General features: G+C 37.5%; 2 protein-coding genes across 4 annotated transcripts in view; one reads left to right on the top strand and one right to left on the bottom strand.

Moving 5' to 3' along the window:
- Positions 1-1519: 1519 nt before the first annotated feature.
- LOC117332501 (protein C12orf4 homolog) lies at positions 1520-20096 on the bottom strand. Of its 3 annotated transcripts, none has more exons than XM_033891443.1 (13): positions 20080-20096; positions 18135-18339; positions 17418-17563; positions 11879-12060; positions 9811-9913; positions 9509-9633; positions 7776-7876; positions 7038-7122; positions 5508-5629; positions 4637-4821; positions 4194-4424; positions 3005-3130; positions 1520-2643 (listed from the first exon to the last, which is right to left on the bottom strand). In XM_033891443.1, exons 2-13 carry the CDS (start codon positions 18295-18297, stop codon positions 2533-2535), a joined length of 1680 nt encoding a protein of 559 aa, XP_033747334.1. In that variant the 5' UTR covers positions 18298-18339; positions 20080-20096; the 3' UTR covers positions 1520-2532. The 3 variants fall into 3 exon arrangements, with proteins under 3 accessions (XP_033747334.1, XP_033747343.1, XP_033747327.1); XM_033891452.1 differs by lacking the exon at positions 20080-20096 and adding an exon at positions 19599-20038 and having other exon boundaries at positions 4194-4421; XM_033891436.1 differs by lacking the exon at positions 20080-20096 and adding an exon at positions 19599-20031.
- The window catches only part of LOC117332480 (peroxisome proliferator-activated receptor delta-like), a 134346-nt gene continuing 133062 nt past the window's right edge, over positions 19728-21011 (top strand). The window contains exon 1 of the mRNA XM_033891417.1: positions 19728-19806. Within this exon, the coding sequence (XP_033747308.1) occupies positions 19779-19806 (28 nt within the window). The 5' untranslated portion in view covers positions 19728-19778. The remainder of the gene's footprint in view (positions 19807-21011) is intronic.

Genomic DNA, 21011 nt, shown 5'->3' with positions numbered 1-21011 from the left:
AAACAGTACAACATGTACAAAATGTAGTTAACTTCATATCTTTAAGTCCATCTATCGGTAGAATTTCTTCATTTATGAGTACTCTTGTGGTATGTGTATTTGTCTCGAATAGCCCATAACATCAATGCTGACAATAGTCTTGAGAGCATTCTAGAATATAGGTACTATGGTACCATATGGTTTTGAGCTTGGAAATTTTCCTGTAAGTACCGTTTACCGACAAGTTGGAAGAAATAGGTACCAACAGAACAAAAACTATAGCCTTGCATCATGACCTATTAGTGACACTCTTGGATTAAACAGAAAATCAGTAAAGATCTTGACTGAATAACTGGGTCCTAATATGGCATTATTCTTGTAGAGTATCTACCCAAATTCCATTTACTAATGAAGTAAAATCTGTTTGAAAGGGGAATACAAACATTTTTTAAAGTATATCTCTTCTGTTCAGGGTTGCCACCTCAGTGGAAGACTCACGATCTTGATACAGGCTGTTAATTTTTAGCAGTAATCAATTTTAAGACTCTTGGAGTCAGGAACAAGAGAAGAGATGAAAGATTTATGGCACAATATATAACTTTGTTAACATTATCAGCTTGGGATGGCAGTTTGATGGTATGCACATGTTGGCCCTGACCGACCCTTTGGTGCTGATGGGCGCACAAAAAATGGCCAATTGACTGAAATTTCAAAAATCTTCTTCTCAAGACCCAAATAAGGTAGAATCAAATACTCTTCCTAGATAGGAGGGTCTTGAGGTGCTTTACAATTTACCCCTTGGGAGGGGGTAAATTTTACTATAGTTTATATAGGAAAATCACATTTTTGACTATAATTTGTTTGATTTCAATTGGAATTCTTTCTAACTTATGTTAACATTATCAGCATAGGATGACAGCTTTATGGTATACACATGTTGGCCCTGACTGACCCCTATGGGCTGATGGATGGGGCAAAAAGGGTCAATTAAAACTAAATACCTATGGAGGGAGTATTGGGTCTCCCGTGTGTCTTAGGGGTCGAAGACTATGTTGAAGGAGGGAGGAATGTAGCAGAACTGGACTGGTGATATGCTGGTGGTCGGGTAGCTCAAATGGTTGAGAGCATTCGTCTTAAGAATTTGGTTCCGATCTGGTTATTACATTTTTCCTTTCCTGTTTCATAACTAAATAATAAACCCAGGAACAAAAGTAGAGACTTGGATAGATGATGCTTCTTAAGGATATCATCCTGATGTGAGGCCCAAATAGACAATCTAGGAATGAGAAACGAGAGAGAGCCAGTATCTAATGAATTTAATAAAGGGCAACACCATCCTGACACTTATAGAATACTAGGTAATTAAATGTTATGGGTAACCTTTCTCTGAATTTGATGGGCATTTACAATGGTCTTTTGTTTTGATAATTTCAGAATTAATTTACTTGCTGATATGCGTCTCTTATGGAAGTATAAACTTGTACGCCTGGCCTGCTTATTAACACACAGTTACCATATGTTGATAACACAAAGGCAAAGATATTGATCATTTTTTTTATTATCTATTATGTTATCCAAGGGTAACATTCAACAATTTTTACAAAATTAAACTTAACACAAAAATACATATTGCACTTTGACAATTTCTGTTTGGGGAGACTGAACCTAGTGCCTTTGGGCCAACATAATGAATATGGAGAACACCAGGAGTTTGGACAAGACAATGATTTTGGACAACATCCAATTACAAATTTACCAGTTTACCAATCATATGAATACCAAAACATTACAACCGTGAGGAAGGGTCACTGCCAGCAGTTTGGTTGAAAGGGTATTGTAAATTATGCTGCTTAATATCAGTTAGGAAGAGGAGATCATGCAAATACATGCTCCTTCAATTTCATCGTATGGGACATATATTGGTAGCATTTGAATTGATACAGTCCAAGCCAAAACCTACAGATGAAGTTTTAGTTTTCAGGGCTGGGGGCATAATATGATTCACAAATATTCTCTAGTTGTTTGAGTGGAATGACTTATTAAGTAGTTGACCTGAACTACACAATATCCCCTAAAATAAATGGAATTTAATGTATTAAAATTGAAAATTATGGCACAAATGAGGCATGTACACAGGTGGCCTTTATAGACAGGTTTGACTGTACATACTTAAATAAATTCAGAGGACCTTAATATTTGGTTTGTTTAGTAATTTGTGATTGATACTGTATAAATTTCAACATTATCATTTGTTTACGAATTGATTTTTGAAAAAAATTAAATTTACTACCGAATGTGGCTCCACAAAATTCAAGCTCACGAAAATAAAGTGATTTGGAATTCAAATGTATCACAATTTGGCACCACAGCAAACATTTATACATCTTAACAATGCTAGACAGAAGCTGTATCAGCTGTCAAAATCAATCATTTTTATCTCCAGATTATATAAAAATGTATGATTTGAGACTTTTAATATGGAAATTTGGTACATATGTACACATTTCTATACCAGTTTCCCAAACAGTATATCAAAACTAGGATATGTTGATGTCATCGCCCGACATGTGATGCTTGACTAGACTTGACAACCACTGGATTTGATAGTCTGAAGATGGTAGTAAGCAGGTTACTAATGCTAGCGAACATTTCCTCTGACAGTCCCTGTAAAATAACAGTAAATTGTACAGGCTGTGGAAGGGAGATAACTGATCAAGCCTTTGTCTGAAACAATACTTTTGTAAGATATTAAACAATTTAGTAAATTGTACAGGCTGTGGAAGGGAGATAACTGATCAAGCCTTTGTCTGAGACAATACTTTTGTAAGATATTAAACAATTTAGTAAATTGTACAGGCTGTGGAAGGGAGATAACTGATCAAGCCTTTGTCTGAAACAATACTTTTGTAAGATATTAAACAATTGTCAATTGGTAATGATTATTTTGCAGATGAAACGTTGGTAAACAATAATTGACCGAGACCTAGAATATTGTTGTTGATGTACAATGGAGAAATATACATACACAAGGAACAAGGAACTGGATGGTGCGAGAATTCTGACCGCCGTATGTTACCATCTCCATCATGAATCCCTTGACACACTTGAACATCAGTTCAGCTCTTCTCTGGCACCACTGTATAGTCATCTCCTGCAATATTGTCGTCATAACCTTAGATTTTTTGTTGGATAAAACTGGAGTAAATTATGATAATATTGTCGTCATAATGTTGTAAATTATAATAATATTATCGTCATAATGTTAGATGTACTTGTTGGATAAAACTGGAGTAAATTATGATAATATTGTCGTCATAATGTTGTAAATTATAATAATATTGTCGTCATAATGTTAAGATGTTCTTGTTTGATAAAACTGGAGTAAATTATGATAATATTGTCGTTATAATGTAGTTAGATGCACTTGTTGGACAAAACTGGAGTAAATTATGATAATATTGTCGTCATAATGTAGTTAGATGCACTTGTTGGATAAAACTGGGGTAAATTATGATAATATTGTCGTCATAATGTTAAGATGTTCTTGTTGGATAAAACTGGAGTAAATTATGATAATATTGTCGTTATAATGTTAAGATGTTCTTGTTGGACAAAACTGGAGTAAATTATGATAATATTGTCGTTATAATGTTAGATGTTCTTGTTGGATAAAACTGGAGTAAATTATGATAATATTGTCGTCATAATGTTAAGATGTTCTTGTTGGACATAACTGGAGTAAATTATGATAATATTGTCGTTATAATGTTAGATGTCCTTGTTGGATAAATCTGGAGTAAATTCTCAAACTCCTTGTAATGTAGGATAAGCTTTCTTGGTAAATTCTGAAATGTCCAATATATTGAAGTGTATTCTGACTGACAATAACAAAGTCTTTGTGATGGTAGAAGTTCTTTCCAAATGTAACTGGAGTAAGTCCTGACAATATTAGACTCATTGTAATGTTTGATGTTCTTACTGAACAACATTCTGATAGACAAAGCAAATCAAATTGATAACAATGTTAGATGTCCTTACTGAACAAAAACGGGAGTAAATTCCTATCAGCAATATCAAACCAGTAAAACTTATATTATTTTACTCAGAAAAGTGTCATCTCTTTTTATCAAGTAAGCCTGTATCATGATGTATAATATACCTGTGATAAACTACTGAAGTACTCCAGAATGCATCAGTTAACAACACTTTTTTACCTCTGACATTTCGTGACTAAGCAGAAGTGGGATGGTGAGGGTGGTGATGTCTGAACGGAAACACAGCTTGATAATGTTACGGATGCTGAGGATGACAGGGTGTCTGGACGAGATATCAATCGACCTTGTACTGTCGTCCATGACAAGATGGAACACTGTATGTACTTCTGACAGATTGGAATGTTTCGTGATGTAAAAATCTCCAACCTGGATTTTATTGCCCTTGTCCTGCTGTCATAAAAAACAGAATGAAACATTTGTATTACTGTCTTAGCACAAAAATATAATTAATTGAAAAAAAAAAAGAGTTTTGTAGCAAATGATGCTTATCTTCACTTTAATTGAAATCCAACACCCTACACAAAAGCTCCTACTTTGCAGTACATGTATTTACAACGTTTGTACATTAGGTACATGTATTGTTATACACAGTCAATATTTACCAGTTGGGTGTCTCCACTTGAACTGCTACTACTACTTTTAATGCTGATTTTATCTCCCTCTTCCGACATCTTTTTCTGAGCTTTCAGTTCATTGAATTTTGCTATCTCTTTATCAACATTACTGAACTGTTGGTCCAGACTAGGAAAATGGAAGTCTGTTGACTGTTCACACACTTTGGAAAAATCTAAAAAAATAAAGTAGTTTACTCTTTCATTTCATACTGGAAGGCTGAAAACTTATAATGAAATTTTAAAATACTTCTTCAAGCTCAAATGATCGATATTTCTCCCATCATTTCACAGATCTCTATTTCGAGATATCTCTATCTCCCACTAGTATGTGATTTTTCATTCAAACCTTAGGTATGATAGATACATAGCACTTGCTAGCAAAAACACAATGACATCCTGGTAACTGTGCAGGGATGTCACATCATCAATTCAATCAAAATTGTGTTGTGATATTTCAAAAAATATTTTGATAACTGAGTGCTATGGAAATAAAATAGGTTGATGGTAGAAAAATTATCATCCCCTTCCTTGATGATGTGACAGAGAAATCTCTAACTCTTGTGGTGATATGATTGTTGGATTAACCATGAATCTGACCCCTCTGGGCAGAAGATTTCTCTGTCACACCATCAAGGTAGGAAACATTCTGTTATTCCCACATCTCACAGAGCTGACAAAATCTTTAATCCTGAATTATTGTTTGATATTTTTAAAAACCTATTATCATGACTCTAAGTTTCCTAGCACTAGAGGAAGTTATTGACATTCTAAACACTTTTAACCTCTTAGACTTCAATAATTTTCATCAAGGAAACATATCTGAATACAATCTTCAATTGTTCCAGAGGAGAAGGCTTACCCCGTTTGATCCCAGTGTAGGAGTTGAGACGATTGTCCACCATGAGAATGAGGCCACATAGGTTATTAGAGTATAGAGACATGGCTGTCTGTAGCCTCTGGGGCTGAGGTATCACCAGACCACTGTAATGTAATCATTGCTTTCTCAAATACACTAAACATCCTTATTTAGACACACTCAAATTTTAGTTTATAATTAAATTTAAACAGATTAGCACAATGACAGTTTAGCGCATAAAAAGCCACGTATGTGCAGGGGCCGCAATAGCTCAGTCGGTTAGAGTGCCAGCCACGGAACCTCAGGTGAAGGTCTGAGGTGCGTTGCTTTTCACTCCCTACCTGTGACAGAATGTGTTTCTTAGGAAGCTATGCATATATGGAAACTGCAATTGGCACAATCATAGTTTACCGTATTTTACCGGGTATAAGTTCATGCTAGGGGATGGGCCCACCCCCCTATTTTTCACTTTTTTTTTCTGCGTAGGCTCATATTCGGGAATAAACCCACCGCCAACTTGATTGTCTAATCCACAATGGAAAAAAATAATAATCCGAACCTTGTAACTTACGATTATGTTACCTGCAATTCGTTGACAAGATCCGAATGGAATAAACGACGTATTGCATTATTCAAAAAAATATTTCAGTCATAGATCATTGATGTAGATCGGGCTATCCTCTTTCGATTATAATCCAAGATGGCGGCTGATTTTTTCCCCCTCTTACATAGGGTCTTATCCGGGATAAGCCCACCCCCCACTTTTGCCCATTTTCAGTGCACTAGCCCCCTGGGATTATACCCGGTAAAATATGGTAATGAAGGCAAACAAAAAGCGCTAAAATGAAATTAACTGCCAATATCTAAACCTTCATATTTAAAGAACTTATTGACCTTGACCTTGCAATAATGAAGTCCATGTACTAAATCTTAGATATTTTTATACTTGACCTTTACATAAGCTTCATCAGAATCTGGTGAGAAAAAGTCTCCGGGGGAAATTACATCATATCAGAATGAGGTGAAAGAAACAGCCATCTTTGGGGGAATTGACACCATATCAGAAAGAGGTGAAGGGTTAGACTATGGGACATATAAAAAAGGTATATGTCTAGTAATAGTGTTTGCTTCCGTTGTACCACTACCACCTACAACAAAGTCTTGTGAATGTATGCAAATAACTAATATACAGAATCATATATTCACATATTTCAATTTCACTGATGTTTATTCTCAAATTGTTTTGTGTCATCATAAAAAGAGATTCTTTCCTTATCAGTTCCATGGATTTTATTCATTTAAAAAAAAAAATTGTCATGTTGAGTGGCGTGTGATACCTACCCAACTGTGTTTTATGACATCATACACATTATTTGTCACGTTGAGTGGCGTGTGATACCTACCCGACTGTGTGTGTTTTATGACATCATACACATTATTTGTCATATTGAGTGGCGTGTGATACCTACCCTACCGTGTGTTTTATGATATCATACACATTATTTGTCATGTTGAGTGGCGTGTTATACCTACCCAACTGTGTGTGTTTTGTGACGACAAAGATCAAGCACATCTGTACATAGAAGACGAAGGTTATGAGTAGTTTTCATCTGGGCACCTGGAAATAAAAACAAGAGGCCAATGGGCCTTATCAGTCACCTGAGTTTTGATATGTATATTGATTATCATATATGACTGCTGTGACCTTGAAAGTAGGCCAAAGTCATTTATTTTAATTAACTTTATCGCACCATGATATTGGCCCAACTGTCCTGACTCTAGACCTAAACCGGGAAGGTTATGATCAATCCCACTGTGGAAATTATTTAAGATCTTATTGATATCAAGCTCACAGCAAATTGCACTTCAGCTTTTCTCAAAGAAAGCACTTTCTTGGGATAGCATTTCAGGTTCAAAGGTGAAAGGTCAATGTCCCTGTTACTATTAATAGAAAATCAGTTTATGTATAATATCTTGAGTTCTGTAGTGCCAATCAAAATGTTAAGCTCATGTTTAGAAGCACACACACTGCAGAGCTTTTTCTGGCATGTCAGTAATGTAAGCTTTTAATGCTTGTTATAACCTATATCATTACTGAGCAGATGTTGTCAATACAATCTCTATAAAGTACAGGTTTGTGATTATTATAACAAAAAACAGCACTACCACCATAGTTCTGTTTGATTCAGTAATTTTTGTATATAGTAACAATAATTGACCTTTTACCTAACGACCTTAAGAATTACATGATTACTGTCCCTCAGATATTACCCAGATGTACTGTGAAGCTTTCCTCCAGTCGAGTTATGGCCGACGTCCTTTCCTCCTCCTCAGCCTCGGGCAGAGTGTTGCTCATAGCCCTTACTCGTCCACTGGAAGACAGTAAATACACATGGGGAGTGGAAGACAGTACATTTGTATATACACATGGGGAGTGGAAGACAACAGATACACATAGGGAGCGGAAGACAGTAAATACACATAGGGAGTGGAAGACAGTAGATACACATAGGGAGTGGAAGACAGTAGATACACATAGGGAGTGGAAGACAACAGATACACATAGGGAGTGGAAGACAGTAGATACACATAGGGAGTGGAAGACAGATACACATAGGGAGTGGAAGACAGTAGATACACATAGGGAGTGGAAGACAACAGATACACATAGGGAGTGGAAGACAGATACACATAGGGAGTGGAAGACAGATACACATAGGGAGTGGAAGACAGTAGATACACATAGTTTTAATTTACCGTATTTGACCTAATAAGGGCGCAGGGCGCGAGTAATTGACAGTGGGGGGCGTGCTTATTAAGATTAGTTATTCTGAAGTTTTATGAAACAGACTATACCTTATAGCAGAATACCCAAGGCTGTGGAAACGGTAAAATATTCAGTCATAAAAATATTCCAGATGAAGATATCTATTCATTATCATATATTAAGCTTAAACATCACTTGAATATTCCTGTAAACTTGTAAATTATGCCAGCTGATCTTTAGACCAGAGAATGTGTGTTCCACCTTTTATGTTCAAATGGAACTCTTTTGTGTTCTATTTATAGACACAGGTGATTTCCCAGATCATATCAGACATCGTTTTCTTTGGCCTAATAATTGATTTACAATGTCTTTTACTAGCTTTCTGTTCTGAACAAAAGGTATTTATCAACAAGAATGAAGTCTTTTACTTTATCTTCAAATAAAGATGGTACGTTATTATGTGTGTTTAGTTTCGGGTGCTCGACTATGCACTGACATGTCATCTGTAGGAATAGACAAAATGTGGCGAAAACATGTGTTCCAGTTTCTTAATTTACTGAAGAAAATTGAACACATAAAGTAGCAAAACATTTCGCATGAATTATTACTTTTGAACACCATTTTGACACTCAGTCAAAGATTTATTTTCTTTGAAAAAAGGTAGGGGCGCCCTTATTAGGTCAAATACGGTATTCATTTAATTAGAAAATATTTGTTCAACAAATGTGCCTCTGTTCCTTCTTTGATGGAAATGAAAAATGAAAAAATTTCAAAGCAAAACTGGAAAAACAAGAAGCCCATGGGCCATTTGAGTTCTGAAATACATATTGGTAATTGTTGTTTTGTTTGTTTTTAAATTAAGAATTTAACACATTTGACCAGTGTGTCCTTGAAAGTAGGTCAAGGTTATTCATTTGAACACCTTTGGTAGCCCTTCATCCCAATATAATGGTTATGGGCTTCTTGGTTATAGAGAAGTTTTTTCAAGATTTTAATTTATTTGCCTCATGTGACCTTGGAAATATGTCAAGGTCATTGATTTAAACAAACTTTGTAGCCCTCATCCCAGCATGCTACTGGCCCAATATAATGAGCTTGTGGATAATGGTTATTGAGAAGTTGAAAATGTAAATTGTTTATGACTGACGACAATGGACAAAAGGCAATTGCAAAAGGTCACTTGAGACTTCGTGTCAGGTGACATAAACCAGAGATTTGCCAGGGATTTTGTACTTACATGTAAGAAGGGGATTTAGCTGGAGTTTGGGTGTCTTCATGAACTTTAATAATCCACTCTCGGAATTCACGTTTCTGGATTTCCTTCAGATTGTTTAACTCACTAGTCCATTTACTTTCTATTAACTGTAAATTTAGACCATGAATAAGAACAATTAAATTTGCTTTAAAACAAATTATTTTGCAGTTATTGACCTCATTCAGAGCAAATGTCTAATTTTTCAAGAAACTGGATTTTTGTTTTTGCAAAACTAATTTATTTTTTCTTCAAATTAAGGTAGCATGACACATATAACCACATACCTGAGCGTTATCAAAATGTCTCTGAGCCAGTTGGCTGATTTGCTCATCTGTATATGTGTTTCCTTTACCAGTATTCAATGCCTGCTGCATATCCTTTCCCTGTCTGGAAAATAAAATATCCATCAAATACATGATATACATTGTTTACATTCTGTAAATAATTTTATCAGAATTAGTAATGGGCCCACCTAGATGCTTGAGAAACTAAAACTTAAGAGGAAGGTCAAGAGCTGTGTTAGTCAGAAAATAGTCCAAGAAGTAGGGGAAAAATTTTCATCATAATTATAGAAATTATAAAAAGATTCATCAAAACCTACGCAGTATTTCTATAAACTGTCAGCACAAAAGGGATATAACTCTGTAATGAGTATCAAATTACATGTACAAATAAATTGTAGACTGTTCTGATGAAATGCACAAAGTTTCATTTAGGTCTTGGCAGTATTTGTGGAGAAGAAGTCTTGACAAACTACTACTATGTATAGACCCTGATTTTAATAAACAGATCTAATTACATTTCAGGGGGTAAAGTATTACATACATGTATACCTGTATATATATATGAATTTACAAATGGTATACTTTTTGTTTGTTTGTTGGATTTATTGCCCCCTGAACTGCAAATGTAATTTTGAGGCAGGGTGTCCTTAAAGTAGTTGGTGACTACCTCACTGAACGACTGTCATATGCCATCCAGGGCAACTAAGGTAAAGTGACACAACTCAAGGACACATCCACAACAGCAAAGACCAGTTTTTTTGTCAGCTTCCTGAGAAACATACAACAACACCAGTAAGGAGTGTTAAACCATGCACCTCAGATCTTCATTCTGAGGTTTCATGGCCAGCACTCTAATCAACTCGGCTATCGCAGCCCCTTTTAAATTGTATACAGCAACCTTTCCTTAAGTCATTTTACTTCTGCATTCAGAGACCCTGAATAGTTTTTTGTGTAGTGGTAAGTGTTTATAAGTGAAAGCAAATTTGTCTATCATCAGGATTCTCCTAATTTTACTACCTCCATCAGATTTCAGACAGGTGTGTGTGTAAGGGAGATAAGTAAAATCTAGTGAGACATATGAATGGAAGTTGCCTCCCTTCCATCACAAGGCTTCATTGTACCTTGATTGCTAACTCTTAAATGCAATCATATTTACAAAATTAAACATAGGTTTTTTTTTCATTCAGAGATTAATCTGTATGTTAAAACAAGAGATCCCAGAGGGATCTTGGCGCCCACCATTGAATGATCTTTATAGGTTCCATGTCAGATTGATCTTCTCTCTATTTTTCCATTCCTCTTACTAATCTGTGTAAATTCCCTTCAGTACTTTTCAAACAAGGGGAACCTACATATGAAATTTCAGAAAGATCCCTTCAGTAGTTTCAGAGAAATAGCGATAACAAACTTCAATTGTCAAAATCCAAGATGACTGCCTGTCGGCCATGTTGCTTCCCAACTGGTCCTTAAATGAAATATGCATAACTAGGGACCTAGGGGACCCTACATATGAAATTTCAGAAAGATTCCTTCAGTGCTTTCTGAGAAATAGCAATAACAAACTCTAATTGTCAAAATCCAAGATGGCTGCCTGTCGGCCATGTTGTTTTCCGACTGATCCAAAAGTGAAAATATGCATAACTAGGGACAAAGGGGAACCTTCATATGAAATTTCAGAAAGATTCCTTCAGTGCTTTCTGAGAAATAGCAATAACAAACTCCAATTGTCAAAATCCAAGATGGCTGCCTGTCGGCCATGTTGTTTTCCGACTGATCCAAAAGTGAAATATGCATAACTAGGGACAAAGGGGAACCTACATATGAAATTTCAGAAAGATCCCTTCAGTCCTTTCTGAGAAATAGCGATAATAGGAATTGTTTACTGAGGGACAGACAGACGGACAACGGAGGCAGGGCAATTTGAAAGCTCCAAACTACGAAAGAAAGAACACTTAAATAATTCATATTATATAGTATATTGTAATAAATGGGATTCTCAGCACTAGACTCCAAATAGGTATATGTGTAGGGTAGGTATGTTCAGATATGACTGTGAAGAGTTGTCTACCTTTCCTCAAGGTGCTCCAAGTCCTTGTCCCTCTGGTGTATCAAGTCCTCCACAGTGAGAGAGTACGTATGCTCAAGGTTGAGAAGGGTGTCTAAAGCTGGGGAATGGATCAAACTGTGGTATACCTCAGAGAACCGCTGCTCCTGGCTTACCTCTTCTGTTTTTGCATACGTCTTTACTTCCTGTGATAGTATACAATGTATATCATTATACCACACTTCCTGTGATAGTATATACTGTATACCATTATACCACACTTCCTGTGATAGCATATACTGTATATCATTATACCACACTTCCTATGATAGTATATAATGTATATCAGTATACCACACTTCCTGTGATAGTATATAATGTATATCATTATACCACACTTCCTGTGATAGTATACAATGTATATCATTATACCACACTTCCTGTGATAGTATATAATGTATATCATTATACCACACTTCCTGTGATAGTATACAAGAGGCCCATGGGCCTTAACGGTCATCTGACAAACACTTACACTTACAGCAGGGACACACACCCCAATCCAGCATTATTACCATAAATTATTTATCGCAGCCAGTTATGTTTTAGATCAAATTTGGTTTTTATCCATTTAGCTTGTCCAGGAAGAGCAGCATCATAAAGCAAAATTTTAGCCAAGTTCCCATTTTTGGGGCATGCCCCTCTGTCCCAATGGGTCAGACAAGACTCATTTATATCAATTAGGATTGCCTTTCCCCAATGATGTTTCATACTAAATATAGTTGTAATCAATTCAGGCATTAAGGAGGAATTGCATTTTTAAGAAATGTTTAACCTAAGCGCTCCTTTTGCCCCATCTTTTTTTCCCCAGGGGTCAAACCTGTCTCATTAAAAAATATGATTGCCGTCACCTTATGTTTCACATCAAATTTGGTTGTAATCCACCAAAAGATTAGGGAGGATTAGGATTTAACAGCAAATATTCACCAAAGTTCCCCTTTTGGGGCCCTGCCCCTCAGGCCCCAGGGGTCACACTAGCCTCGTTTATATAAAATATGACCACCCTTCCCAAAGGATGTTTCACACCATATTTCGTATTAATCCACCCAAGCGTTAGAGAGAAGTAGGATTTATAGCAAAAATTCACCAAAGTTCCCCTTTTGGGGCCCCGCTCCTCTGGCCCTAGGGGTCAAACCAGCCTCATATATATAAAATATGATTGTCCTCCTCCAATGAAGTTTCACACCAAATTTGGTAATAATTCACTATGGGTGTTAGGAGGAGTAGGATTTTATAGCAAAATTTCATCAAAGTACCCCTTTTGGGGCCCTGCCCCTCTGGCCCCAGGGGCCACACCAGCCTCATTTATAAAAAATATGACCACCCTCCACCAATGATGTTTCACACAATATCTGGTTGAAATTCACCAAAGGGTTAAGTACGAGTAGGATTTTATAGCAAAATTTCATCAAAGTTCCCTTTTTTGGGCCCGTCACTCTGGCCCCAGGGCTCACACCAGCCTCATTTATATAAAATATGACCACCCTCCCCCAATAATGTTTCACAACATATCTGGTTGAAATCTACTAAAGGGTTAAGGAGGAGTAGGATTTTATAGCAAAATTTCATCAAAGTTCCCCATTTGGGGCCCCACCCCTCAGGCCCCAGGGGTCACACTAGCCTCATTTATATAAAATATGACCGCCCTCCCCAAATGATGTTTCACAACATATCTGGTTGAAATCCACTAAAGGGTTAAGGAGGAGTAGGATTTTATAGCAAAATTTCATCAAAGTTCCCCATTTGGGGCCCCGCCCCTCAGGCCCTAGTGGTCACACCAGCCTCATTTATATAAAATATGACCGCCCTCCCCAAATGATGTTTCACAACATATCTGGTTGAAATCCACTAAAGGGTTAAGGAGGAGTAGGATTTTATAGCAAAATTTCATCAAAGTTCCCCTTTTGGGGCCCCGCCCCTCAGGCCCCAGGGGTCACACCATCTTCATTTATATAAAATATGACCGCCCTCCCCCAATGATGTTTCAGACCAAATTTAGTTGTAATCCACCCAAGGGTAAAGGAGGAGTAGGATTTTATAGCAATATTCACCTAAGTTCCCTTTTTGGGGCCCCGCCCTTCTGGCCCCAGGGGTCAGACCAGCCTCATTTATATAAAATATGATTGCCCTCCCCCAATGATGCTTCAAACCAAATTTGGAAGTAATCCACCCAAGCGTTAAGGAGGAGTAGCGTTTTGAAAGAAAAAGTTTACGGACGGCGCACGGCGGACGGCGCACGGCGGACGACGACGGACGAAGCACGATGACTATAGGTCATCCTGACCCTTTGGGTCAGATGACCTAAAAATGTATATCATTATACCACACATCCCGGTATAGAAGACACTAGATTTAATGTCAGATTGATAAATATTTTGTAGAGGTCTTCCAGTCTTTGAAGGAATATTTTACAACTAATGTGTAGCATATTGCCAGAAAACATTAACAACTTAAATAAATAGAATTACAGAAAATTCCTTGAGACTAAGAAGGGTCATATTTAACAATAATAACCTCTAATATCATTATCTAACTTAAGCGTTATTCCCTATTGTGGCAGTTTTGCCCTATATTTCCATTTGCTCAGCATTGTAACTATATAACCTAACCAAACAAAACAGAAAATCATTGGATCATAATTCTCACATGACTGCCCTGTGACAATAAAGGACATTGTTTTATCTGATATCACTATATCAACTGTATTTTTGACGTCACAAAAAGATGTGCTACTGAATTAAAAACTGTTTGATAAATGTAAATCACAATTTATGTAGTCATGTTGTTTAAAATATTATTATCCTTATGATGGAATAAATTGAATTAAATGTTGAAACTGAATTGATGATTTTATGTTATTTCAACAAACTATATTTTTGCCAGGAACATTTGCATTTACTCAATATACAGTATAAACAATAATGTTATGTTACCTGTGTGTTACCCCCATATCATTACCTGTGTGTTAGCCCCAGATCATTACCTGTGTGTTACCCCCATATCATAACCTGTGCGTTACCCCCAGATCATTACCTGTGTGTTACCCCCAGTTCATTACCCCTGTTTAAAATTCTCACAGAACTGCAGACTAATTAATCATAATGAGCGTTAATACATGTTATTCAATTTGTCTGCAATCCTGTAAGAATTATAGAATGATAACTTTCCAAAGAAGGCAGTTAAATGCTTATATACTAACCCCCACATTACCTGAGTATAAACAATAATGTTATGTTACCTGTGTGTTACCCCCATATCATTACCTGTGTGTAATCCCCAGATCATTACCTGTGTGTTACCCCCATATCATTACCTGTGTGTTAGCCCCAGATCATTACCTGTGTGTTACCCCCAGATCATTACCCGTGTGTTACCCCTAGATCATTACCTGTGTGTTACCCCCAGATCATTAACCGTGTGTTACCCCTAGATCATTACCTATGTGTTACCCCCAGATCATTACCTGTGTGTAACCCCCAGATCATTACCTGTGTGTTACCCCCAGATCATTACCCGTGTGTTATCCCCAGATCATCACCTGTGTGTTACCCCCATATCATTAGCTGTGTGTTACCCTCAGATCATTAGCTGTGTGTTACCCCCAGATCATTAGCTGTGTGTTACCCCCAGATCATTACCTGTGTGTTACCCCCAGATCATTACCTGTGTGCTACCCCCAGATCATTACCTGTGTGCTACCCCCAGCTCATTACCTGTGTGTTACCCCCAGATCATTACCTGTGTGTTACCCCCAGCTCATTACCTGTGTGTTACCCCCAGATCATTACCTGTGTGTTACCCCCAGATCATTACCTGTGTGTTACCCTCAGATCATTACCTGTGTGTTACCCACAGATCATTACCTGTGTGCTACCCCCAGCTCATTACCTGTGTGCTACCCCCAGCTCATTACCTGTGTGGTACCCCCAGATCATTACCTGTGTGTTACCCCCAGATCATTACCTGTGTGTTACCCTCAGATCATTACCTGTGTGTTACCCCCAGATCATTACCTGTGTGTTACCCCCAGATCATTACCTGTGTGGTACCCCCAGATCATTACCTGTGTGCTGAAATGTTACCTGTGTGGTACCCCCAGATCATTACCTGTGTGTTAGCCCCAGATCATTACCTGTGTGTTACCCCCAGATCATTAGCTGTGAGTTACCCCCAGATCATTACCCGTGTGTTACCCCTAGATCATTACCTGTGTGCTGAAATGTTACCTGTGTGGTACCCCCAGATCATTACCTGTGTGTTACCCCAAGATCATTACCTGTGTGTTACCCCCAGATCATAAGCTGTGTGTTACCCCCAGATCATTACCTGTGTGTTACCCCAAGCTCATTACCTGTGTGCTGAAATGTTACCTGTGTGTTACCCCCAGCTCATTACCTGTGTGCTGAAATGTTACCTGTGTGTTACCCCCAGATCATTACCTGTGTGCTACCCCCAGATCATTACCACCTGGGTGTTACCCTCAGATCATTACCTGGTTGTTGAAGTTTACCTGTGTGTTACCCCCAGATCATTACCTGTGTGTTACCCCCAGATCATTACCTGTGTGTTACCCCCAGATCATTACCTGTGTGTTACCCCCAGATCATTACCCGTGTGTTACCCCCAGATCATTACCTGTGTGTTACCCCCAGATCATTACCTGTGTGTTACCCCCATATCATTAGCTGTGTGTTACCCTCAGATCATTACCTGTGTGCTGAAATGTTACCTGTGTGTTACCCTCAGATCATTACCTGTGTGTTACCCCCAGCTCATTACCTGTGTGCTACCCCCAGCTCATTACCTGTGTGGTACCCCCAGATCATTACCTGCGTGTTACCCCCAGATCATTACCTGTGTGTTACCCTCAGATCATTAGCTGTGTGTTACCCCCAGATCATTAGCTGTGTGTTACCCCCAGATCATTACCTGTGTGGTACCCCCAGATCATTACCTGTGTGCTGAAATGTTACCTGTGTGGTACCCCCAGATCATTAGCCTGTGTGTTACCCCCAGATCATTAGCTGTGTGTTACCCCCAGATCATTAGCTGTGTGTTACCCCCAGATCATTACCCGTGTGTTACCCCTAGATCATTACCTGTGTGCTGAAATGTTACCTGTGTGGTACCCCCAGATCATTACCTGTGTGTTACCCCCAGATCATTACCTGTGTGTTACCCCCAGATCATAAGCTGTGTGTTACCCCCAGATCATTACCTGTGTGTTACCCCCAGCTCATTACCTGTGTGCTGAAATGTTACCTGTGTGTTACCCCCAGCTAATTACCTGTGTGCTGAAATGTTACCTGTGTGTTACCCCCTGATCATTACCTGTGTGCTACCCCCAGATCATTACCACCTGGGTGTTACCCTCAGATCATTACCTGGTTGTTGAAATGTTACCTGTGTGTTACCCCCAGATCATTACCTGTGTGTTACCCCCAGATCATTACCTGTGTGTTACCCCCAGATCATTACCTGTGTGTTACCCCCACATGATTACCTGATTGTATGCCTTGGTCCATTTCACAACTAAGTCATCAACCTGTTTTGCATCCTTAGTCACCTTGGCCATGACCTCCTCAGCATGCTCATCAAACAATCTGCTGGATTCCTTAGTTACAAAGGTTTGTAGCTGTTTCCGTAAATCTGCTCCACAATATCAAAAATTAGACATAAAGCTTAAATTACATTTAGAATTGCTAACAAAAAATAGCACAATGCAAGTTGTATACATGTATATGTACATCAATTGACAATATTAAAAGAAAACTTTTACCTGTATCTTACAGGAAAGTGGTGTTGGATCTTAAGAGACTGTAATATTCATTGTATCAAATCAGAAAATTGACTGTGATATACACTTATTAATTAAGTGGCTATGACAAGGATAGCATATTTTTCAACCCAAATGCTGGAAACATTTTTTTCTGAAGACCAAGCCTGATGAAAAAAAGAACATTTTGATGGACTGACAAATATGATATACTCCAAACAGGTAAATGATAAGTAGGAAACTGATGTTAAGTCATTACACAGTGAGTAATTTCCATGAAGTTTAGATAGATTACCGGGCATAATTTTTTTAACCATATTTGCTCAATCCATGACCTCAGGACAGATTTGTTCAAAGCATGACTTAAGCTTGGTAACAGTAAAGTTTATGTGTTATTACATCATACCTCATTATTCATTAATGGTTATTAATTATTAAACAAACCTTCTTCCACATAGCAGGGCAAGTCATGTGCAGTAACCAACCGCCCCACAAACTCCTTGATGCGTGTCTGGCTTAAAGGTATGGTGATAGGGACGGTCAGTTTAGACTTTTGTTCCTTACTGCTGAATACAAACTCAAAGTCTTTCTTCACCGTCGCTGACATGGTGTTGTGTTTTCTTCTCTTACATCAGTACAAATTAACCATCTAAATAAAGAATATGGAAAACACCAATAAAACAAGGACTAAGATTAATCACTTAAAATGTCAAAAAGCATTGTTGATATTTCTAAGGCTACATATTCTTATCTACAATAGATATAGAACCACTCTCAAACTGAGAGTCTCAACAAAACATTGATTCTTGGTACTCAGAAAAGCAGGCTGTCTGATTAAAGTCCAACGGTCTGAGGTTAACTACAAGGTAATGATAGACCAAGGCAAAGAATGTTTTAAAAGGTTAAAAGCTTTGATGCATCCAGGATATTGAGGATGATTTTGATGAATGTTACAAAAGTTTTCATTGCTTTTAAAAAGTAGAAATGCACTTAAAAGGCTAAATTCCTGGAATACAAAGTACATTAATATGCAACATGTCGTCATGACTACAAATGTACTTAAATGTACAAAACATAGAATTAGGACTCATTATGCCTACTGAGTATTATGATATCTTGCTTGTGTGAAGCCTATAGATAGTGCACTTTCAGAATGACAGCGGCTAACTTGTAACAGGAAAGGGAGCAGTGTATGCCATTGGGGATCAAACCTGCGACCCTCCGTCTAACTGGTCAGCTGCTCTACTCACTCAGCTAAAGGAACATTCTTCCTAGAGCAAAGCTAGAAGGCGACTGTATCACTATACTGACTATTTTCAATTTAAACCTGTCACAGACTGAATATATTCCTGCATAATTTCTTTATAGGTTAAACAATATCTTATAAATATTCAAGTACTTACACAAAACATCACAATACAAGTCATATATACACATGTGCATATAGGATAGGAAAACAGTCTAAAAGCGTATACTACTTGCTTTCCTATTGAGCACTGATGTCATAGAAACTAGGTTACAAAAACATAACTGACAATTAAGTACGCTCACAGTATTCAACCTCAAGTTCTCGGCATTGATATTGAGGCGATACATTTAGACCTGTCGGAGAAAACGTCATCTACGAACTATGTACAAGTCTCAAAATGTATGCACTACTATGACATGTATAGATTGGAAATGAGTGTAAAGTCAATGCTATGTACATTAAACTCTGGTGTTAGATAACACACAATTGTTAATTGTTACTAGATCTAGTTCTCCCGTCAACGTGAACGTATTTTTTTCAGAACAGGTCTACTTTCATTTTCACGGAAATCAGGATATGTTCAAAACATTATCAGAATAAATGTGAAGTTCTTGATTTGATTACACGACTGGATTGTTTAAGAAACGGTTTAATCTTACTATTCATCGTTGTGCGTAATAAGTTCCATTTTATGCGAGCAAATGTTAGGAATAATACGCCTCCTTCACAGAACCCGGAAGCAAATCCGTGGACGCTGACATTTTAATAGTGCATGATGGGAAAGGTGGAAAAGGTAAATAGGTCAAGTTGCTGTGGAAAGACCCAAAACTCGGTCATAGATGGACGTTAAGACAGCGGTCCCAAACGGTAAGGAGACATTTTTCTCATTATAACCCTTTCATGTCGTTAGTTATAGCTGGTTGTTGATATTTTGTCATTGAACCAATCCTATTTTTTCCAAAGAATTTTCGTGACGTGTTTGTCTGGTATGATCATTCGCGTGCAGACATGACCGGTGGTGTCGTGCTTTGTTCCATATAAATAGGTCAAGTTCCTGTCTGCTATTTCCCATCATATATACACTTGGGCTGGACTGTTGGCAAATGAAGCACCGGTCTTATCCGTTCACCGATTACTTACGGAGTCGAGACGAGGGTCAAATACAGTGGACATCGATTATTGTGACCATTTTGTGTATTGGAAACAGACGAGGGGTTGTTCGAGAAGAAATAGGTCACTTGCTATGAGTCAAGGTGTGTGTCTTGAGATAACTGATCTTGTGTGTACATACCATGTCTGTGTCACGTAGTTCACTTGTACTCATTCCATGAACGGTCAGGCTGACCTGTTGACCTCCGTGAACTCTTTACATGTGATTTTCCTCAGTACCCGGTGTATATATTTAGATCCCATGCAATTTCACAATAGCATTATAACTCAGACGTCCTGTATATTGACTTCAAAAAGTTTTTATTGTCAAATGATTTCTGTTATGGTTACCAAAATGGCTAGTTGAGAATGACACATATTATATTTTCTATATGTGGAATGAAAAGCAAGAGAAAAGTACCCTGACACAGATTAGGTTTAGATTTTATCACAAGTCTAGGGAGCGTACAGTATACATGTAATGAGTAACTTATCAAAATATCCAGATGTTGAGGACTTTAAAATCAGTTAATACAGAAGCCATACCTGTAAATAGCCCAAATGACAACATGTCCTGTACAGCAACATCAGAATTGACCGTTATTGATTATCAGGAAGGATCAAATCTAAAGAGCTGTTATACATTTGAATATATTTTTTTCTGTATAGATTGATAACTTTGATATTGTTTAGTATAAAAACAAATTGTGATTGATTTCATACCTTTTTCTTAAAATTTTATTTCAGATTATATATCAGAACAAGTTTTAGTATAGAAATTGGCAGGGAATGATATTAGATATTGTCTCGTAACACTGTGTAATCATTTAAATTTATATCTATTATTTAGTGACATATGGATAGTGGATAGTAAAAAAACTGATACTTTACTCAATGGTTAACAATTTCAAGATAAATTGAAG

The sequence above is a fragment of the Pecten maximus genome, chromosome 1 (genome assembly GCF_902652985.1).
Source record: "Pecten maximus chromosome 1, xPecMax1.1, whole genome shotgun sequence".
In the NCBI taxonomy this organism is placed as follows: domain Eukaryota; kingdom Metazoa; phylum Mollusca; class Bivalvia; order Pectinida; family Pectinidae; genus Pecten; species Pecten maximus.
The sequence above is the reverse complement of the archived record's forward strand: the minus strand, read 5'-3'. Positions and strand labels throughout refer to the sequence as shown.